At 36.0% G+C, this 16,039-nt stretch overlaps 1 protein-coding gene across 1 annotated transcript; it reads left to right on the top strand.

Moving 5' to 3' along the window:
• The first annotated feature begins 1,408 nt into the window (after positions 1-1,408).
• On the top strand, positions 1,409-12,933 carry LOC140937305 (putative leucine-rich repeat-containing protein DDB_G0281931). The gene is made up of 4 exons (XM_073386851.1): positions 1,409-1,527; positions 4,714-4,833; positions 5,010-6,515; positions 12,529-12,933. The coding sequence occupies exons 2-4, from the start codon at positions 4,734-4,736 to the stop codon at positions 12,714-12,716; spliced, it is 1,794 nt and encodes a 597-aa protein (XP_073242952.1). The 5' UTR covers positions 1,409-1,527; positions 4,714-4,733; the 3' UTR covers positions 12,717-12,933.
• The last annotated feature ends 3,106 nt before the right edge of the window (positions 12,934-16,039 follow it).

The raw sequence follows: 16,039 nt of genomic DNA, 5'->3' as shown, positions 1-16,039 counted from the left end.
CGTTCAATAGCCGCGTTATAATTATAAGCAGTCGCCCTAGGCCTTATGGAAACTTTTGTCGGATGGAAACAGACAAGGAAATTCTACCACAATTGGTTTAAGGTGAAGAGATTTCACCTTAGCAAAATAATCATGAGGTTTTCAAATAGTCAAAAGTCTATGCTACCAACAACAAAAATGAGCTAAAAAAATCGTTTTGCACAATTCGAAAGCCCATATTAAAAAAACCGACAAAAACTCCTTTCGTGATATTCACTGGGGCACTTTGTATGACATTCCAAAAAATGCATAAATAACTTGTAACGAAAAAGAGGTGATAATGTTGAACGACTTTGAGAAATCAATAGGCCATTGCACCGATGTTTCAAAAACGAAATAATGCAAAATGAACAGATCTTGACATGAACAGTTTTTATGATTTTATTCACTGAAATCGTTTTTTCTTTTACTTGCGAAGATATTAGCTTATCCAGAAAATTCAGTAAGCAGTGGCGGGACACGGCTTACCAGCTATATTCTAGATTTTTTATTTTTATTTTTCTAATACTGAATTGTATAAATATAGAATAACTTGACCAAATCTATGAAAGAAATTAAGACATTTAATTTGTTCAGGAAAAAAATTAAAACTCATTTTCTCCTCAAGGAAGAAAATTACAATTTCATTTAACTATACAAACGTATTTACTTGAAGAATTATTTTTATTTAGCTAACTAATTACTGTAATCCCCGTAACACAGCCACATCTTTTTTATAATCTTTAAAATATATCATTGTATTAAACTTGTTCAGGGGCTCGCCTCGTAAAGCCCAAAAGCGTTTGCTGAGAGCTCCTGCCCAGATATAATATTATCCAATATAATTATGTAATAGGTATGTGGAAGGGCAAATAAATAGTTGACAAATGTCAAATAAAAATAAAACCAAAATTTCGAAAGGAAAAGGGGCGGCCGCGACAAATCCTTCCATGTTAGCTGGTCCTCTCTTAGCTGAACTTAAGTTCAGGGTAAAATAGAGTTTATGGATGGATGGATGGGTGGATGGATGCAGTTGGGAAGACTGATAAGCACTGAAGTAGCTATAGTCGCACTCAAATCGTGGACTGAATAGTACACTCGGAGTAGCGCTTTTACCATTTGACTAGGTGCATATGATAATTAAACTATACGTATACAATTTTCCTTATCAAAAATCGCGGGAAAACACTCTACCCCGATTTTGTGGTCTGTTTATATCTAATCTTTTCCGCATCACTCGTCGCTTAGTGTCAGCTTAAAATGCCGGTAAACTGGAAGTTACCGATGTTACTATCTATATTGTTTATAGTGACTGTGCTCCTTCAACAACTTTTCATGTCCTTCTGAACACTGAAGAAAGTATAAACTTCCGAAGCGGATTTGAGCGATCGGGGTTTGTTTGCCAATCATGTAGCCGTTCATGCAGTAACATCAAGTGTTGTGGTAACTGCTCCTTTTGCACAACTGGATTCTATAGTCGTAATGGCTCTTGTAAGCCTTGTCCTGCAGGTATGTCAAATGGTCTAGTCTCTCCGACGTTTTCCCTCATGTTCATTGCCCCCCTTAAGTGTTTAAGTGGACTGTTTTTTAAATGCCCCAAACAAAAAGCATCTGATGACTTCATCACCCCAGATGATTCTTCTAGGTATATAGTAATAAAGCTTAAAATAATGATTGAAAGGATTACGGGAGATTTTTTATTAAAATGGTAATTTATGCTGTATACTCTATTTGATTATATTCATATAGATATTTGCGCGCTATAAATTTTAAAATTATTACCATTATTATTATTATTATTATTATTATTATTACTATTAAAATTATTGATAAAAAACGATTTCTTAGAACATAAGCAAACGAATATTAACGTTAAAAGCCGACGTTTCGGTATCATCATGACACCATTCTCAAGGCAAAATGAATAAATAGTGCGAAGATTTGTTTTCTACAGTCACTACAATTTAGCATAATAACAAAGGATCACAAGTTTTTCAAGTGCATACCTCTGCGCGAATCGAGTCCCCCTGCACGTTTAGGGATGGTTTGAGTTTTCTTATGAAGAGCATCTCCTTAATTAGGCAATCAATTTTGTCAAATCTTCGCATTATTTATTCATTTTGCCTTGAGAATGGTGTCATGATGATACCGAAACGTTGGCTTTTAACGTTAATATTCGCTTGCTTATATTAAAATTTTTATTATTATTATTATTATTATTATTATTATTATTATTCAATTCAAAGTAGACAGAGTGCAAATTATAGTAGTTGCTAACAAACATATCTACGTGTCCCAACTGTTCATCAGTAGGATGCCTAAAATGCGTGCAATTCCACAATTGGTTTCGGCTCCATTAAATCCAATACCAATTGCAAAACATTCTAGGAGGAGCCACCCCCGTGTGAGCACAGTCGCGGACAACACATTTAAGTGAGGAACGTGAGCGGCTTTTTATCAGTTAAATAAATGAAACAGAATTCATTTGCCAATCATTCATACCTGAGGATGACCTAACCGTTAAAACAGCTTTGTTCTCAGAAAAGGTGAGGTTGAAAACCGCCGACGCTCGCCAAGGAAGACAAATATGATAAATGGATAGTAGAAGGTGTGGAGCACACTGCTTGGTACAAGGGAAGGGTATGACTGTTAAGGAGTGTGACGTAGCGTTGTTCCGGAAGTCACTTACCGAAAGTTTGAATGGATTTATAAGGAGCAGCATAAAGTGATTTTTTTACCCTGCAAAATAAATATCATTTACCTTTACATTAAGGTGGCCCCCGAACCTATTTATTTGCAAGTTGGTTGTTTTTTAAATCGGTTTTTTCGGCAGCAGTGATTCAACCGATTTCTATTAGTTTTGGTATCCTCAATAAAGAATGGTCGATTGTTAAGAAAATGCAATTCATCTTCTGTTATGTATAAAAGCGTTTGAAATATCGACATATGTTTGAAACCGCATTTTTACAAAAAATGTCAATAATTTCAAAACCCTAAGACAGATTTTTCTCTAACGTCGGCAAATAAGTCTGAGAGCTCTCTGATTTTATATCTGCAAGTTTGAAGTCAATCGTCACCGTAGAACTCGCTGCACAAATAGCTGGTCAAATTTAACCTTAAAACGCAACGCCAACATATTTGTGAAAGTTGACACACCAATAGAGGAAAACTGCCGACGGACTATCTCCTATCTACAAGGGTATTCTTGCCCAAACCTTCAGTTGCAAGAAACTGAGTAATCAGAAACCTACGGCGAATACAGTTCGTCATACAAGAAGAAAAACTTTATGCTGAATGAGGGACAAGATTAAATGTAATTTCTATTTATCTAAGTTACTGTGTATTTTTGCTCTGCTCTTTTCGCAAAAAAATCTCAACAAAGCACGATGTAAGATCTACGGAATCTCCTACCAGTTTTTCTCACTGAAGGTTCCCGTCTTGAGGAGAAATAAAGCCACCAACCCCAGTACTTCAAACGATCCATTTTCATTTTAAACATATGTCGACATCTTAACCGTTTTTATACCTAAAAGAAAATAAGTAACATTTTCTGAACGTTCGACTATTCTTTTTTAAAGATGCCAAAAATCATGGAAATCGGTTAAATGATTCCTGCCGAAAAACCCGATTCAAAAACATAACCAATGCGCATGTAAATAGGATCGGGCCATCTTAAACGGTCATTGTCATTATCATTATCATTGTCATTGTCATTATCATTATCATTATCATTATCATTATCATTATCATTATCATTATCATTATCAATATCATTGTCATTGTCATTATCATTCTCATTGTCATTAGATCATTATCATTATCATTATCATTGTTATTATCATTATCATTATCATTATCATTGTCATTATCATTATCATCATCATCATTGTCATTATATCATTATTATCACTATCATTATCAGTATCAGTATCATTGTCATTGTTATTATCATTATCATTGTCATTATCATTATCATGATTATCATTGTCATTAACACTATTATTATTATCATTATCATTGTCATTGTTATCATTATCATTATCATTGTCATTGTTATTATCATTATTATGTCATTATCATCATTATCATTGTCATTGTCATTATCATTATCACTATCATTGTCATTGTTATTATCATTATCATTGTCATTATCATTATCATCATTATCATTGCCATTATCATTATTATTATCATTATCATTATCATTGTGATTATCATTATTATCATTATCATTGTCATTATCATTATTATCATCATTATCATTGCCATTATCATTATTATTATCATTATCATTGTCATTGTCATTGTCATTGTCATTATCATTATCATTGTCATGGTTATTATCATTATTATTGTGATTATCATTATCATTATCATTGTCATTATCATTATTATTATCATTATCATTAACATTATCATCATCATTATCACTATGATTGTCATTGCCATTGTCATCGTCATTATCATTATCATTATCATCATGGCAAGTATTTCTATGTGGATTTAATCAGCGTCAGGCTTCAGTAATTCATATTTGATGACAGCAAATTCATTACCAAAACCAATCGATTCCACTCCACGGATTGCGGATTCCAGGCACTAGATTCCAGTATTTGTCGATGAAACTTGGATTCTGGTTTCCCTCTCTTGAGGCAAAAATTCAAATGATTTGATCTTTTTTTAATATTAACATAGGAGGTTTCTACCAGGACCAAATGGGGCAGATAGAATGCAAGAAATGTAGCTTAGGGACTTATGTCTCATGGGAACGACACCCCGGCACAAGTGCGACTGACTGTAAAGCATGTCCATACGGTAGGAGCCGTCATCAACATAACTTGGCATGAGTATAATCTCTTAGATCAACTATTAACCACATGTCACCTTTACTGCCGTAAGAAAGTGCTACCATTATCTCTTGTATAGTTGGGCTAAGATATGCTTGATGATTTCTTTACATACATGTTAAACGTTTTATTTTTTTTCTACAGGTACGCTTTCCAATGAAAACGCTGGTTTTCGTGCATGCAGATGTCTTCAGGGATTTTATCGCTTGGATCGTTTTGGCCCATGCTCAGAATGTCCAGCTGACGGCATCAACTGCGATCGCGGCACAGCAATACTTGCACTTGACTATTACTGGAAATGGACAAATAAAAACAACAGCGAATCCTATAAGAATTTTGTGCTAAACATCCGCTCACACGGATCTGATTACAATAAGATCTACTCCAAATTTATCATTTCACTTCCAAAGCCAGTGAAATGTCCGTATGCTGGGTCTTGCAAGGGTGGAATTGACTCAGATTGCAATGAAGGATACAAAGGAACCTTATGCGCTTCTTGCAGAACTGGCTACTACCTAAGATTTAACACGTGCATAAAATGTCCAAGGTTTGCTGTTGCTATCCTTTCAACCATTTTTGTTACGCTGTGTTTTGTTGTCGTATTCCTGATGGTTTTTTGGGGCGACTCAAAGGAAACTGATAATAATCGTACTGTCGCAGATGTCATCATGTCGTGTTTCAAAATCGTTATTGGATTTTATCAAGTCATCTCGGGTATTTTTACAGCATTGGCGAGAGTAAAGTGGCCGGTAACTTTGATCCCCATGGAAAAATTTCTCAGAGTTTCTGAAGGGAATATTTTTCAATTTGCACCGTTAAGCTGCATCTATTCTCAAATGCGACTGAATGCGTTCTCAAAATTCATCCTGGTTCTTTCTATTAATTTCTTTGTTGTGTTCATCATTCTTTCTTACGTCTTTTTGAAAAAACGATACATTTGGAACAAAAAGGATTGTCCCGACAGCGAAAAAATACGTGACGTTTCGAGCTTGAAAAAATCCTGCTATCGAAATATTTTCCTGTTCTTACTGGCGTCATATCCAATGACAAGCAAAACCATCATCCAAATTATTCCTCTCCCAGGTGCATGTGTGACGCATTGTTTCACAGATGATATAAATCAGTGTACCTTTCTCTTGAAGTGTGACTACTCCCTCCATTGCTTCACCGCCCGGCACAATATGTACTGGCCTGTCGCTGGCGTATTTTCCGTCTACCCCATTGGATTTCCCTTATTGGTATTGTTTCTTATTTGCAAGTGCCGAAGATCGCAGTTCCATGAAGAACTTACCTTTGGAATGAAAGTCTTTTATGAAAACTACAAGGACAAATTTTGGTTTTGGGAGATAACCGAGATGTACCGCAAGCTGACACTAATATCTTTTATCTTCCTCTTCGGTTCTGAGGGCGTTACCCAAATTGGTCTGACCGTACTAGTAGTGAGTGTATTTGGTGTGGCCTACACCTTCTTTCGACCAATAAAAAGCAAGTTTGAAGACCTTCTTCAAACCTTTGTGCTCTGGGTCATCTTCTTTGACGTTTGCCTCGGGGCAATGTACAGCACCTCTGAGGACACCAAAGGAAATGATTCGTTAACAATTAACATCCTGTTTGTCGTCCTCAACGCTTCCATACTTTTGGTAGCTTTAGGTAAGATTTTATTGCGCCATATTTAAGTGTCAGTGTCAGACAAAACCGGGCAGAAGCAAAAGATCGAGGTCGGCGTTTGACCTCCATCTTTTTACCATACAAAAGCCACCCTGAAAAAATTATCGACGGTGGTATTTTCAGAAGTTGGTGGGTTTTTTATTTTAAGACAAAGATTTTCTTGAAATCAGGGCCCTACACAGGCCTAAAAAAGCTTGATTTTTGGCCAACTCTTGTCGAACCTCACATTAAGGAAAGCAAAGTGAGAAAAGCTTGCCATACATTTTTTCACATCTCCAACCAACAGTAGACTGATTGGAGTATAACAATCTTTCTTGGGCTTAACTCTATGTTTTCAATGTCGCACTTAATATTAGCACCGAACTGATAACGAATGTGAGCCAAATTTTGGCCATTTTCGCGGTGGTGTTTTACAAACGTGCGTGGTTCATTTCTAAAGAAAATTATTGTATCAATAGCCTGTTGTACCTTTATTAAAATACAGCAAACTTAAAATTGGTACCTTTAGGTAAATCGCTATGGCCGGCTTCGAAAGTCACACTAAAATGCCATCAAGCAGAAATTTTTCCCGCGAAATTTTCAGAGAAGAAATAACATACAAAAATATTTGTCTGAACGGTAAATCGAAAATTTACTAGACAAAGATGAGCTGAGATAATCAGGTTGTTTAGTTACCTGTGAAAGATTATTTACTTCTAAACATCGACACAGGTAAGCGTTTAACCTCTTGAAACACCCCTTAGACAAAACGAATTTTTTCCCGCCAAAAAATATTTATGTGGCACGCTGCAGTGAATCCCCGCGGATTTATTCTCCGCAAAGTTCGACCTTCACGAGCATAAGAAAAACCATTCAAAGCTAATAATAACGAGGATAATCTGAAAAACTGTGTCAATTCAGTAAGGTAAAAAGATAAATATATCACACTAGTCGTCTTGTTTTACTTGTCTGTAGTGGTACAAACTATTATGACCTACAGCTACCTATTTTAATGCTTTTTCACATGCTTTTGCCTCATAAGATATATAACCCAAATGTAAGACTTCAAGCAGCGCTATTTCATCGCCCAGTCCATGATAATCAGGCTTGATTCTTCGTCAATCTGAGTAAGAGCGTTCTTTTTTGCTTTTTCTTGATTAACAGAACGAAGCAAATGTGCTTTCCAGGCTTGCACTGCTCGAAAGCACTCCTTATTTTCGAAGTCTATTCTTGCTTTCGTTTCGTTTCGGATGACTAAGTCATCGATCTTCTTCTTCTTCTATGTCCCGGAATCTGGAATCAAGAGAAGAAGACTATACACCAGCTTCCTGTAAAAAAAATAGATAATGAATAACCATTACCAGCCGAGCCTTGGTCCAATAGTTGAGTTCATTGAGACGAATTGACTATCTCCGCCTTTATTATACTGCGTTTATACGTATTTGCACTGTAAGCACTTCTCCTATTCTGAAGTTTCACCATTGGCCAGTTCTTAGATAATAGCAAACTATTTGATGACATCTAACCAGGCAGTGGACTAATAAATCCTAACATCAGTAACCTGGTACAGGGTTCCGCAGTGGAGGAAAAAGGCGAAAAATAAATCAGCAAGGGCGAAAAAAAATCGACGAGTGAAGCGAGCTGAGCGGTAGTCTGGGATGGGGAAAGGGTGGCGCCCTGTTTCACCTCGTTTTTTGCCTTTTTCTTCCTCTGCGGAGCATAGACTCAGGCTATAACGTTATTCATTTTGCACACCTTAACTCACGCAAACGAACTCATGTTCTTCACAAACTAGTCCTTACCACATAAACTCCACTTAAATTATTCCTCAGAAAATGCATAATGTAAACGTAAGCGTAAAATATGAGGCAACCCATTAAAGAAGAAAATGTTTGCTTCATTTTGTAGGAACATCGCATCTTCAAGATGGGGTTACCACGGTTTTGAATTCCGTGATGTCAAATTTTTCACGAGGATTTCTTGTGAAAACAAAATTTATACAATTATGGACTTGGCTATCCCCCTTGGGTTAGAATTTAGGGAAACTGACCGGTCTTCTGGGACTGCGTGGGTTCAAATCCCTTCGTTCACGTGTTTCTATCATTGTAAATATCACATTTTTCTCCAGTTTTGATTTCATCGACAGTTCCAGCTATATAATGTAAACTTCATCTAGTAAACTCAAGTAATTAGTGAGTCAACGCTAGCTTTCGTTCAGGACTCGCGTATATACAATGCTATAGGCCATTTGCACGATGGCGTCATTTTACTACTACGACCAGAATCCTTCAGGGTATTGCTTTCTTGTGCAAATTAAGGCTTTTGTTAATTAAACCTTACTGGGGCTACCAAATTTAAATATGAAATGAAAAACGAAATGAATTCTGGCCTTATAAGTAAAAAGACGTCATGGTTCAAATGGCCCATTGCTGACCTGTTCCATGCCTTTATCCAAACGTAGATCAAATTCACTTTTCTCGCGTATTTTATAGTGTTCCAGCCTACAATTTGTGCAGATCGCTATCAAGAGTAAACAACAACAGAAAACAATCAGAATCGCAGCCCACTCATCACAAACTGCCACGCCCCTAACCCTCCCTCCCAGACACTTTTACTGGAAATGAACAATGCAAATATATCACAATTCTTTTTGCTAAGCCAATGGTATTTTTCTTCTTAATTTTTATATTAAAATAATACATGTTTACTTCAAAGTTTTTTTAAAACGTTTTGTATATAACTGATAATACTCTCACTAGCAACTCAGTAGCCCAATTTTTATATGAGGCATAATTCGCAGACTTTATAGAGCACCTGCGCAAACAACTTTAAGATTGGTTTTTTATAAGCGTAAAATTTATCAGCTTCGCTTTATTGTATTGGCATTTTATATTTCATTGGCATACATGTTTTGTACCTCGTATAATATTACTGAATCGTCATTCCATGGTTTTATGCCGTTTACTTTTGTTCAACATTACATGCCTCTAAAAACTAGTGTAACTGAAGACATGAATGAACAGTGCAATGAACCGCACGTATCAGACGTCCCATAACCTAACCCGCACGTGAGTATGCCAGAATTGACTAAATGAAGAGAAGTCTTCACTCACCTGCCCCGATAGGAACAATCTCCTAGAACTCAACAAATATTTCTGCAGACATTTTTGCGTTAACACGTCTAGGGGGACTAAGTCTCCTCTTCAACCCTTGATGACCCGGGTAACAGCAAATGTCAGTAATTCTTACGGCCAGGCCAGTCGGTAGTTAAGTGTTTTCTATGTTTTGGCCTAATCGCCAGAGCGTCTTTTTCTTCTTCTCTTCAAATGCCAATATGTCCTGCCCGGTTTAAAATCAGTTCTGATTCGCTGATTTCTGCTTCTCCTCGACCTCGCTTTCCACTTAATTCCAAGACTGACAAGGCGCGAGGTCATATCTTGTTTGCACCCTAAGTGGACGCCGAATATCGGATCCAACTCCACTCTCAAAACACGACGATTCTTCCGTTGAAAACGAACAATTCATGATTAAAGATTTAAGCTAACCATTATCCAGCAAAGCAGGCAGTTTTTTGTCGGAAGGCTTACATGACAAATTAAATCAATCCTACATGCAAGTTAAAACACACTGATCTTATCACGGTATTATGTAAACAACAGTTTTTCGGTAGACGTCAGTAATTAAACACAAATTTTGGATTTTTCTTCTTAACATTTTACTAATAGTATCGTCGCAAAGATAGACAAAGTAAAGTCGAATAAATTCACAGGGGTTCGATGTAGCGTGACACGAAAAAAAAAAGATTTCACGGGAAAATTGGGCCAATTTCATTCCACTAGTTGATATCTGATTTTTTTAATTAAATGCGGACTTTATCAAAATTACAATCTAATAGCCACTAACAAGTGAAGGAGATTCAACCTGATCACCTTCTTAAAGACCCTGCTGAGGATGTGTGACCTCAATGCCGAGAGAAGTTGATAGAAAAAATTCGTTGGTGAAAATTTGGCGGGAAATTTTTGGCTTCACGCTATTTTAGTGGAACTTTCCAAGTCAATAATTTCCGAGTTACTGGGAGATACTATTTTTAAGTTTGCTGCATTTTAGCAAAGCTTTAATGGGCTATCAAGAAAGTAACTTTCTTTAAAAATAAACCGCGCACTTTTGAGAAAATAGCAGTGTGAAAATGGCAGAAATCTGGGTCTGGTTCATTAACGACTTGGGTTATATTTCAATCGGTTTATAAAAGGTTAAAGAAGTCAAAAAATGAAAGGCAATTTTTTTTTTGCTTGGTGTTATTTCTGATATAGGTTCAACAAAAGTTGACCGAAAATCAAGACATTTCATGCCCGTGAAAGGCCCTGCTTTCAAGGAAATTTTTATCTTCAAATAAAAAACCCACCAACTTCTGAAAATACCACCGTTGATAATCTTTTCAGGTGGCTTTCCTATGGTAAAAAGGAGGAGGTCAAACGCCGACCTCGATCTTTTGCTCCTGCCCGGTTTTCTCTGACAATAACACTTAACCTGTTCAACGAAATAAGTTTACTGAAATCACTAATTACTTGTTGCTGGTTTACCCCATCGTTGTAGTTGTTCGAGCACTTTTATTGCAAAGTTAATTACAGTAAAAAAGAATAAATACTCCTTTTTTCTGAACTTTATCAAAAAAATTGCTGGGTATTAGTAAAAATCGTACATGTATGGTGACTTGATATACCCCCCGGTAACAGCATTATAGACAGAATTTACCCTAGGCTTCGGTTTTCCCTACCTTGAAATTTGCGCCTAAATTTTTTAAGTGCGTATGTCCTTCAGCAATCCATTTTAATCTCCTCCAAACTAAAACCTTCCTCCTTCCCTCCGTGGCAGGAGTTTAAAAATTGCGTTATATTTTAAACCTGAAGTTAGCTAAGACCAACTTTCCAAGCGTTCGCAAACAAAGCCAACAGAACAACTGCTTTTCCTTCACTAGAAGACAGTATCAAGGCAATAGGAAGACTTGTTAAACTTACATGATTAAAAAATGAGAAATGGGTTTTCGCAAAACAAAAATTTTCATTTGTTACTCATTTTCGACGGCAACGATATTAGTCATGCGGCATTTGTCAAACATTTTCTTTGAGTTGTTTTTCTACCCATATACCTTGCCAGTTACTGTGCTCACATTGTTAGTGGTTCTCCCTTAAATGTTTTACAATTGGTATAAGATTTAATGGAGCCGAAACCAGTTGTGGAATTTATTGCACACACACGTTTTAGGCATTTTACTGATTAACAGTTTCGACTTTTCTAGTATTTCGATAACCAACAATTTGCCGTCTGTCCTCTTTGAATCTATATTTTCTTTATAGTCAGGCATTTAGAATATTCATCAAATTGGTTAGGGTAAAGAAAATATGTGTAATACGGCATCGAAGTTGTTTCTAGTGAAAGAAGAAGAGTTTTTCTGTTAACAGAAATTGGAGGAGGTGGTCGAGTTAAAAATTATACCGTCTTGAGACTCCTACAACAAGAACTGGGGTCTTTGAGAAGAATTCACAATACCAACCACAGTCATTCAGTAAGTATTTCAGCAAAAGATCAAGTCGGAATCTGTTATAACAGATAACTAATTACATCTATGGCCCCTGAAAAATGTAAACAACTGAATGCAATATGCTTTAAATTATTCTGGTACAAGGTTTTTGTCCACTGAATATTAAAATTACTCAATTTCCTGATGGATTCCGTCTCTGAAAAATGTTGCTTAGTTTTCAAAGATTCTGCTGTCATTACTGTATAAATTGTTAAGGTTGTTCACGTTGTAAGTGCTCTTAGCGTTTCACCCTCATTAGAGTGACTTGCTATGAGTGCACCCATCAGAGCTGGCAATCCCCGTTTTTTGTTGTTTGTTGTTGTTGTTGTTTTTTTTTTCTGGGAAAGTTAATAGTCAGTCCAAGTTCTTCATCATGTAATTTCCCGATTGATTGCAATACAGTTACAGCACAAAATCATTTTTCCTGTTCATTTACAGGTAAAGGAATTGCCCACGCGTCGTTTTTCTGGAAAAGGTTGTGTTCGTGCCTAATGCACTGCTTCCACTTCATCAGACACTGGTTTAGAACGGCTGCAAGATGTCTTCATGTCCACCCACGGATGTTTGGCCTGAGTTCGCGGTCATTTGACGAACAACGGCAGCTCTGCATCCAGGAGTTCACCTAATGAAACTGTTTAAAAATTAATCCACAGCAATTTTAAAAGAAATTATTATGTATCAGGTCACATCTAACAAAACAAATTGATATTTTCTGGATGAAATGGATAACCCAGTGACGGAAGGTCTTAATAATTTGTATTCGGTAAAACAAAGGTATTTGTGAATACACAGTGATCACAGAAATGTAAATTAATAAAGACCATAAACGTACACTAGTTTTAAGACAAGAAAAAAAATTCAAAAGAAAGCTCATGGTTAGGCTGTATCTGCACAGAAATGCAGCATACTATCTCCAACTTTGTCGCAAACAATTGCAAGCTTTCGTTCTCTTCAGCTATGTGAGGCCCTAACACTCGCAATGAGTGACAGTTAGGTTTAAAAAAAGACATTTTTTTCTATTTGCTTGCATTGATATGAAAAAAAGCCTTCACCAAACAGTCTTTCCCATGCTCCTTAAATTTAAATGATTTAAATTAGCGAAAGAAAATTATACTTAATGATGTCCAATCTGAACCGTGAGGGTTTTTTTTTATAATTTAACAGGGTGAAGCAACGCGTAACTTTGCTATATATCCTGAACATCAAGAGAAATAACTGTCTTGGACAGTGTTGCACACTGCAGTATCGACTTACAAGAGTATGGAAAACCGAAACCTGCCAGTGACTTATTAGTGTTCCATAAATCAGCTGTCACTTTGGTGTAAAATGTCATATTCTCTCAATGTTGAAAGTGAGGAACTATATTGTTGTTATCTCCTATCTTCTGTATAAAAAAAAAGAAAGAAAAGAAAGAAATAAAATGCTAATCGTTGCATATCCCGTATGTTTCATTTATTAGAAAGTCCCAATGAGGTTAACCGATAGTCGTTAAACGACCAAACATTTAGTCGACAGCCGTAAAAATTGTCAAATTTTAACCGTTAGCCGTAAATAGGGTAAAAGAAGATATCGTAAAAAAAGTCGTTCCCGAGATTAACTCACTTATGACCGGTAACGTTTCTTATTTCGTTGCTACTTTGACTCTGTACTTTCGCGTGCGAGCTTTTGCTTTTTCATAAAGATTATTTTTACATGAACCGGTTATACCTGTTATCAGAAATAATCCTTTCCATTCCTCACAAAATAAAGGTTCGTTGCCTGGCAATAGCTTAAACTTTTTTTTCTATTTTAAGCAAAAAGCGCATGTCATTTTAAAAGAACGAGAAAACTTTCATATTCGGAGATCTTCAATGCCGTACTTCTCAGCTTGGCTCTGGCACTGTGAGAGTTGCATAAATGTTCTAGTTCTCAACCTGTTTGCTCGTTCTTTTTCAGTTCAGGTTGCACGGTCTTTTCTCAGTTGCGTAATGACCTTATCGCGCTTGTAAAAAGGGAACAGAATATCAAAAAAAGCAACGCGAAAAATGAACCGGTAGCAATTAACAAAGAAAAGGAAATTACGTCAAGATGCAAAAGAAGACAAACAGTTTGATCTTCTTTTTCGTAGTTAATATTTCTATGCGTAAATAATATTAGAATAAGAATACTTTAAAATAAAAATATTATTGATCAAACATTAAAATTGTTGAAAAGAATAACTTATTTCATCCTGAGATGATCCTAAGACCTTTATTTTGCTTAAAAGATACGAAACTTGAGGTTAATCTTTAACGCTTTGAAACAAAAGAAAATTATTTATTTATTTTTTTTTTTTTTTTGTTAACCGTACCTGAAAAAAATATATCATAACCGGTAGCCGTAAAAGAGCAAAAACTTTAGCCGACTAAGACACCGCCACCCCATTGACACCAATAACAATTGACCGCTCCAGAAAATACCATAACATACCATAATGCTATTTGTTTGTGACCCCAAATTTTGCAAAAGCATTGTTCTCAGTTTCTCTTGGGGCCATTTCAACTCCCAAGAGAAACTTAAGACAATGCTTATGCAAAAATTTGGAGAGACAAACAAAGAGTATTATGGTATGTTATGGTATTTCTGGAACGGTCAATTAACTCTACTGTTCCTAGTACTTTTTTTAATTTAATCTCAAACGATATACCTTAATTCAGGAAAGTATCGCTGTGGAATTAAGTTTTATGGAAACAAGAACAACGTACGTTGTATCCCTAACAAAAATGCTCGTCGCGTAAAATGCCCGTAAAATTAAAGGACTTCGAGGTGTTGAGCAGTTTTGATCTCGCCCGATTGAGTTCATCTTTTGCCGAACAAAATATTTATCACAAACTTTTATTATGTGGCTCAAGTTCCCTGATTCTTCTATCCTTGTTTGGCACAAAAAAAGATCGTGACTTTTCTACCAAATGCGATAAAAATAAATTAATGGTAATTAATTGTTAATTGTAAATTAAAGTTTAGTTTTTGTTTTCCTTTCGATCACAGCTACATCAACACACACATACATGTAAGTTGGAGAAGTAAGATTTTGTGTAGCAAAAATTTATTATACGTTATTTGCCGGCCTAGGAATGTCCGTATAGAAAAACAATGCCGGCAGTCTTGAGTAAGACCTCAACGCAGTTTTGTTTCCTTTACGGATCTACAGGGATGTAAAAAGTATAATCGTTATATTTTATCCTCAGATGAATTGAAAGCCAATTTTCATATATTTGTCATGATTCTCCGCTGCGTGTTCCGCTAATACGTATACGCTATCCGTCAAGAAGTCATACATTTGAAGATAAAGAAGCCGTCCTGAGTAGCTTCGATCTGTAACGAATACAATAAAAGAGTAAACGATTGTTTTTCCTTTCTTTTTAACTTAATTTTAAAACCAAAATCTGTTACAAAAATCTTTTAAATAAGGGAATATTTATAAACAAACAGAAAAATGCGTTGAGTAAAATAATAATTATAATATTGCTCGGAAAGGTCTAAATAATTTTTAAAATATGGACTCAGGCCAATAGAAAGAACAAATATTTCGACGTTATCACAACGTCCTTCGAAACTGAGGAAGACGTTACGATTAAATCCAAAATATTCTGGTTTCAAACGTCTCTGACTCTGGACATGTAATGAATACGGTCTTTCGATTCCCTGATCGAGTCTCTTAAATTATAAATTTTCCTTGAGGAAATTAACTCCAAAGTTCCTCAGCTTCGGTTGATATTATCGCTTACGCTGCCTCTAAACTACACGTGTCACTCAGTTGTTTTAGGCCCACTGTGAAGAACTTTACTTTGATTCACCGTTTGTGGTTTGTAGTGTCAAGCGTCAGCGTGCAGTGACCAAAAAATATGCACCTGTTCCTTATTTGGAAAGAGATCCAGTTCCCTCCGATTCAAAGTTGACTGCATTAATTGGTATTGAGAAAGTTGCAAAC

This window comes from Porites lutea, chromosome 5, assembly GCF_958299795.1.
Source record: "Porites lutea chromosome 5, jaPorLute2.1, whole genome shotgun sequence".
Classification (NCBI taxonomy): domain Eukaryota; kingdom Metazoa; phylum Cnidaria; class Anthozoa; order Scleractinia; family Poritidae; genus Porites; species Porites lutea.
Note: the sequence above shows the minus strand (reverse complement) of the source record. Positions and strands in the feature narration are given on the sequence as shown.

Coding starts and splice junctions, on each gene's coding strand:
- LOC140937305 (XM_073386851.1), top strand. CDS start 4,734: ATGGGGCAGATAGAATGCAAGAAATGTAGCTTAGGGACTTATGTCTCA. Junction 4,834..5,009: donor CTGTAAAGCATGTCCATACG/GTAGGAGCCGTC, acceptor TTTTTTCTACAG/GTACGCTTTCCAATGAAAAC. Junction 6,516..12,528: donor CATACTTTTGGTAGCTTTAG/GTAAGATTTTAT, acceptor GTTCATTTACAG/GTAAAGGAATTGCCCACGCG.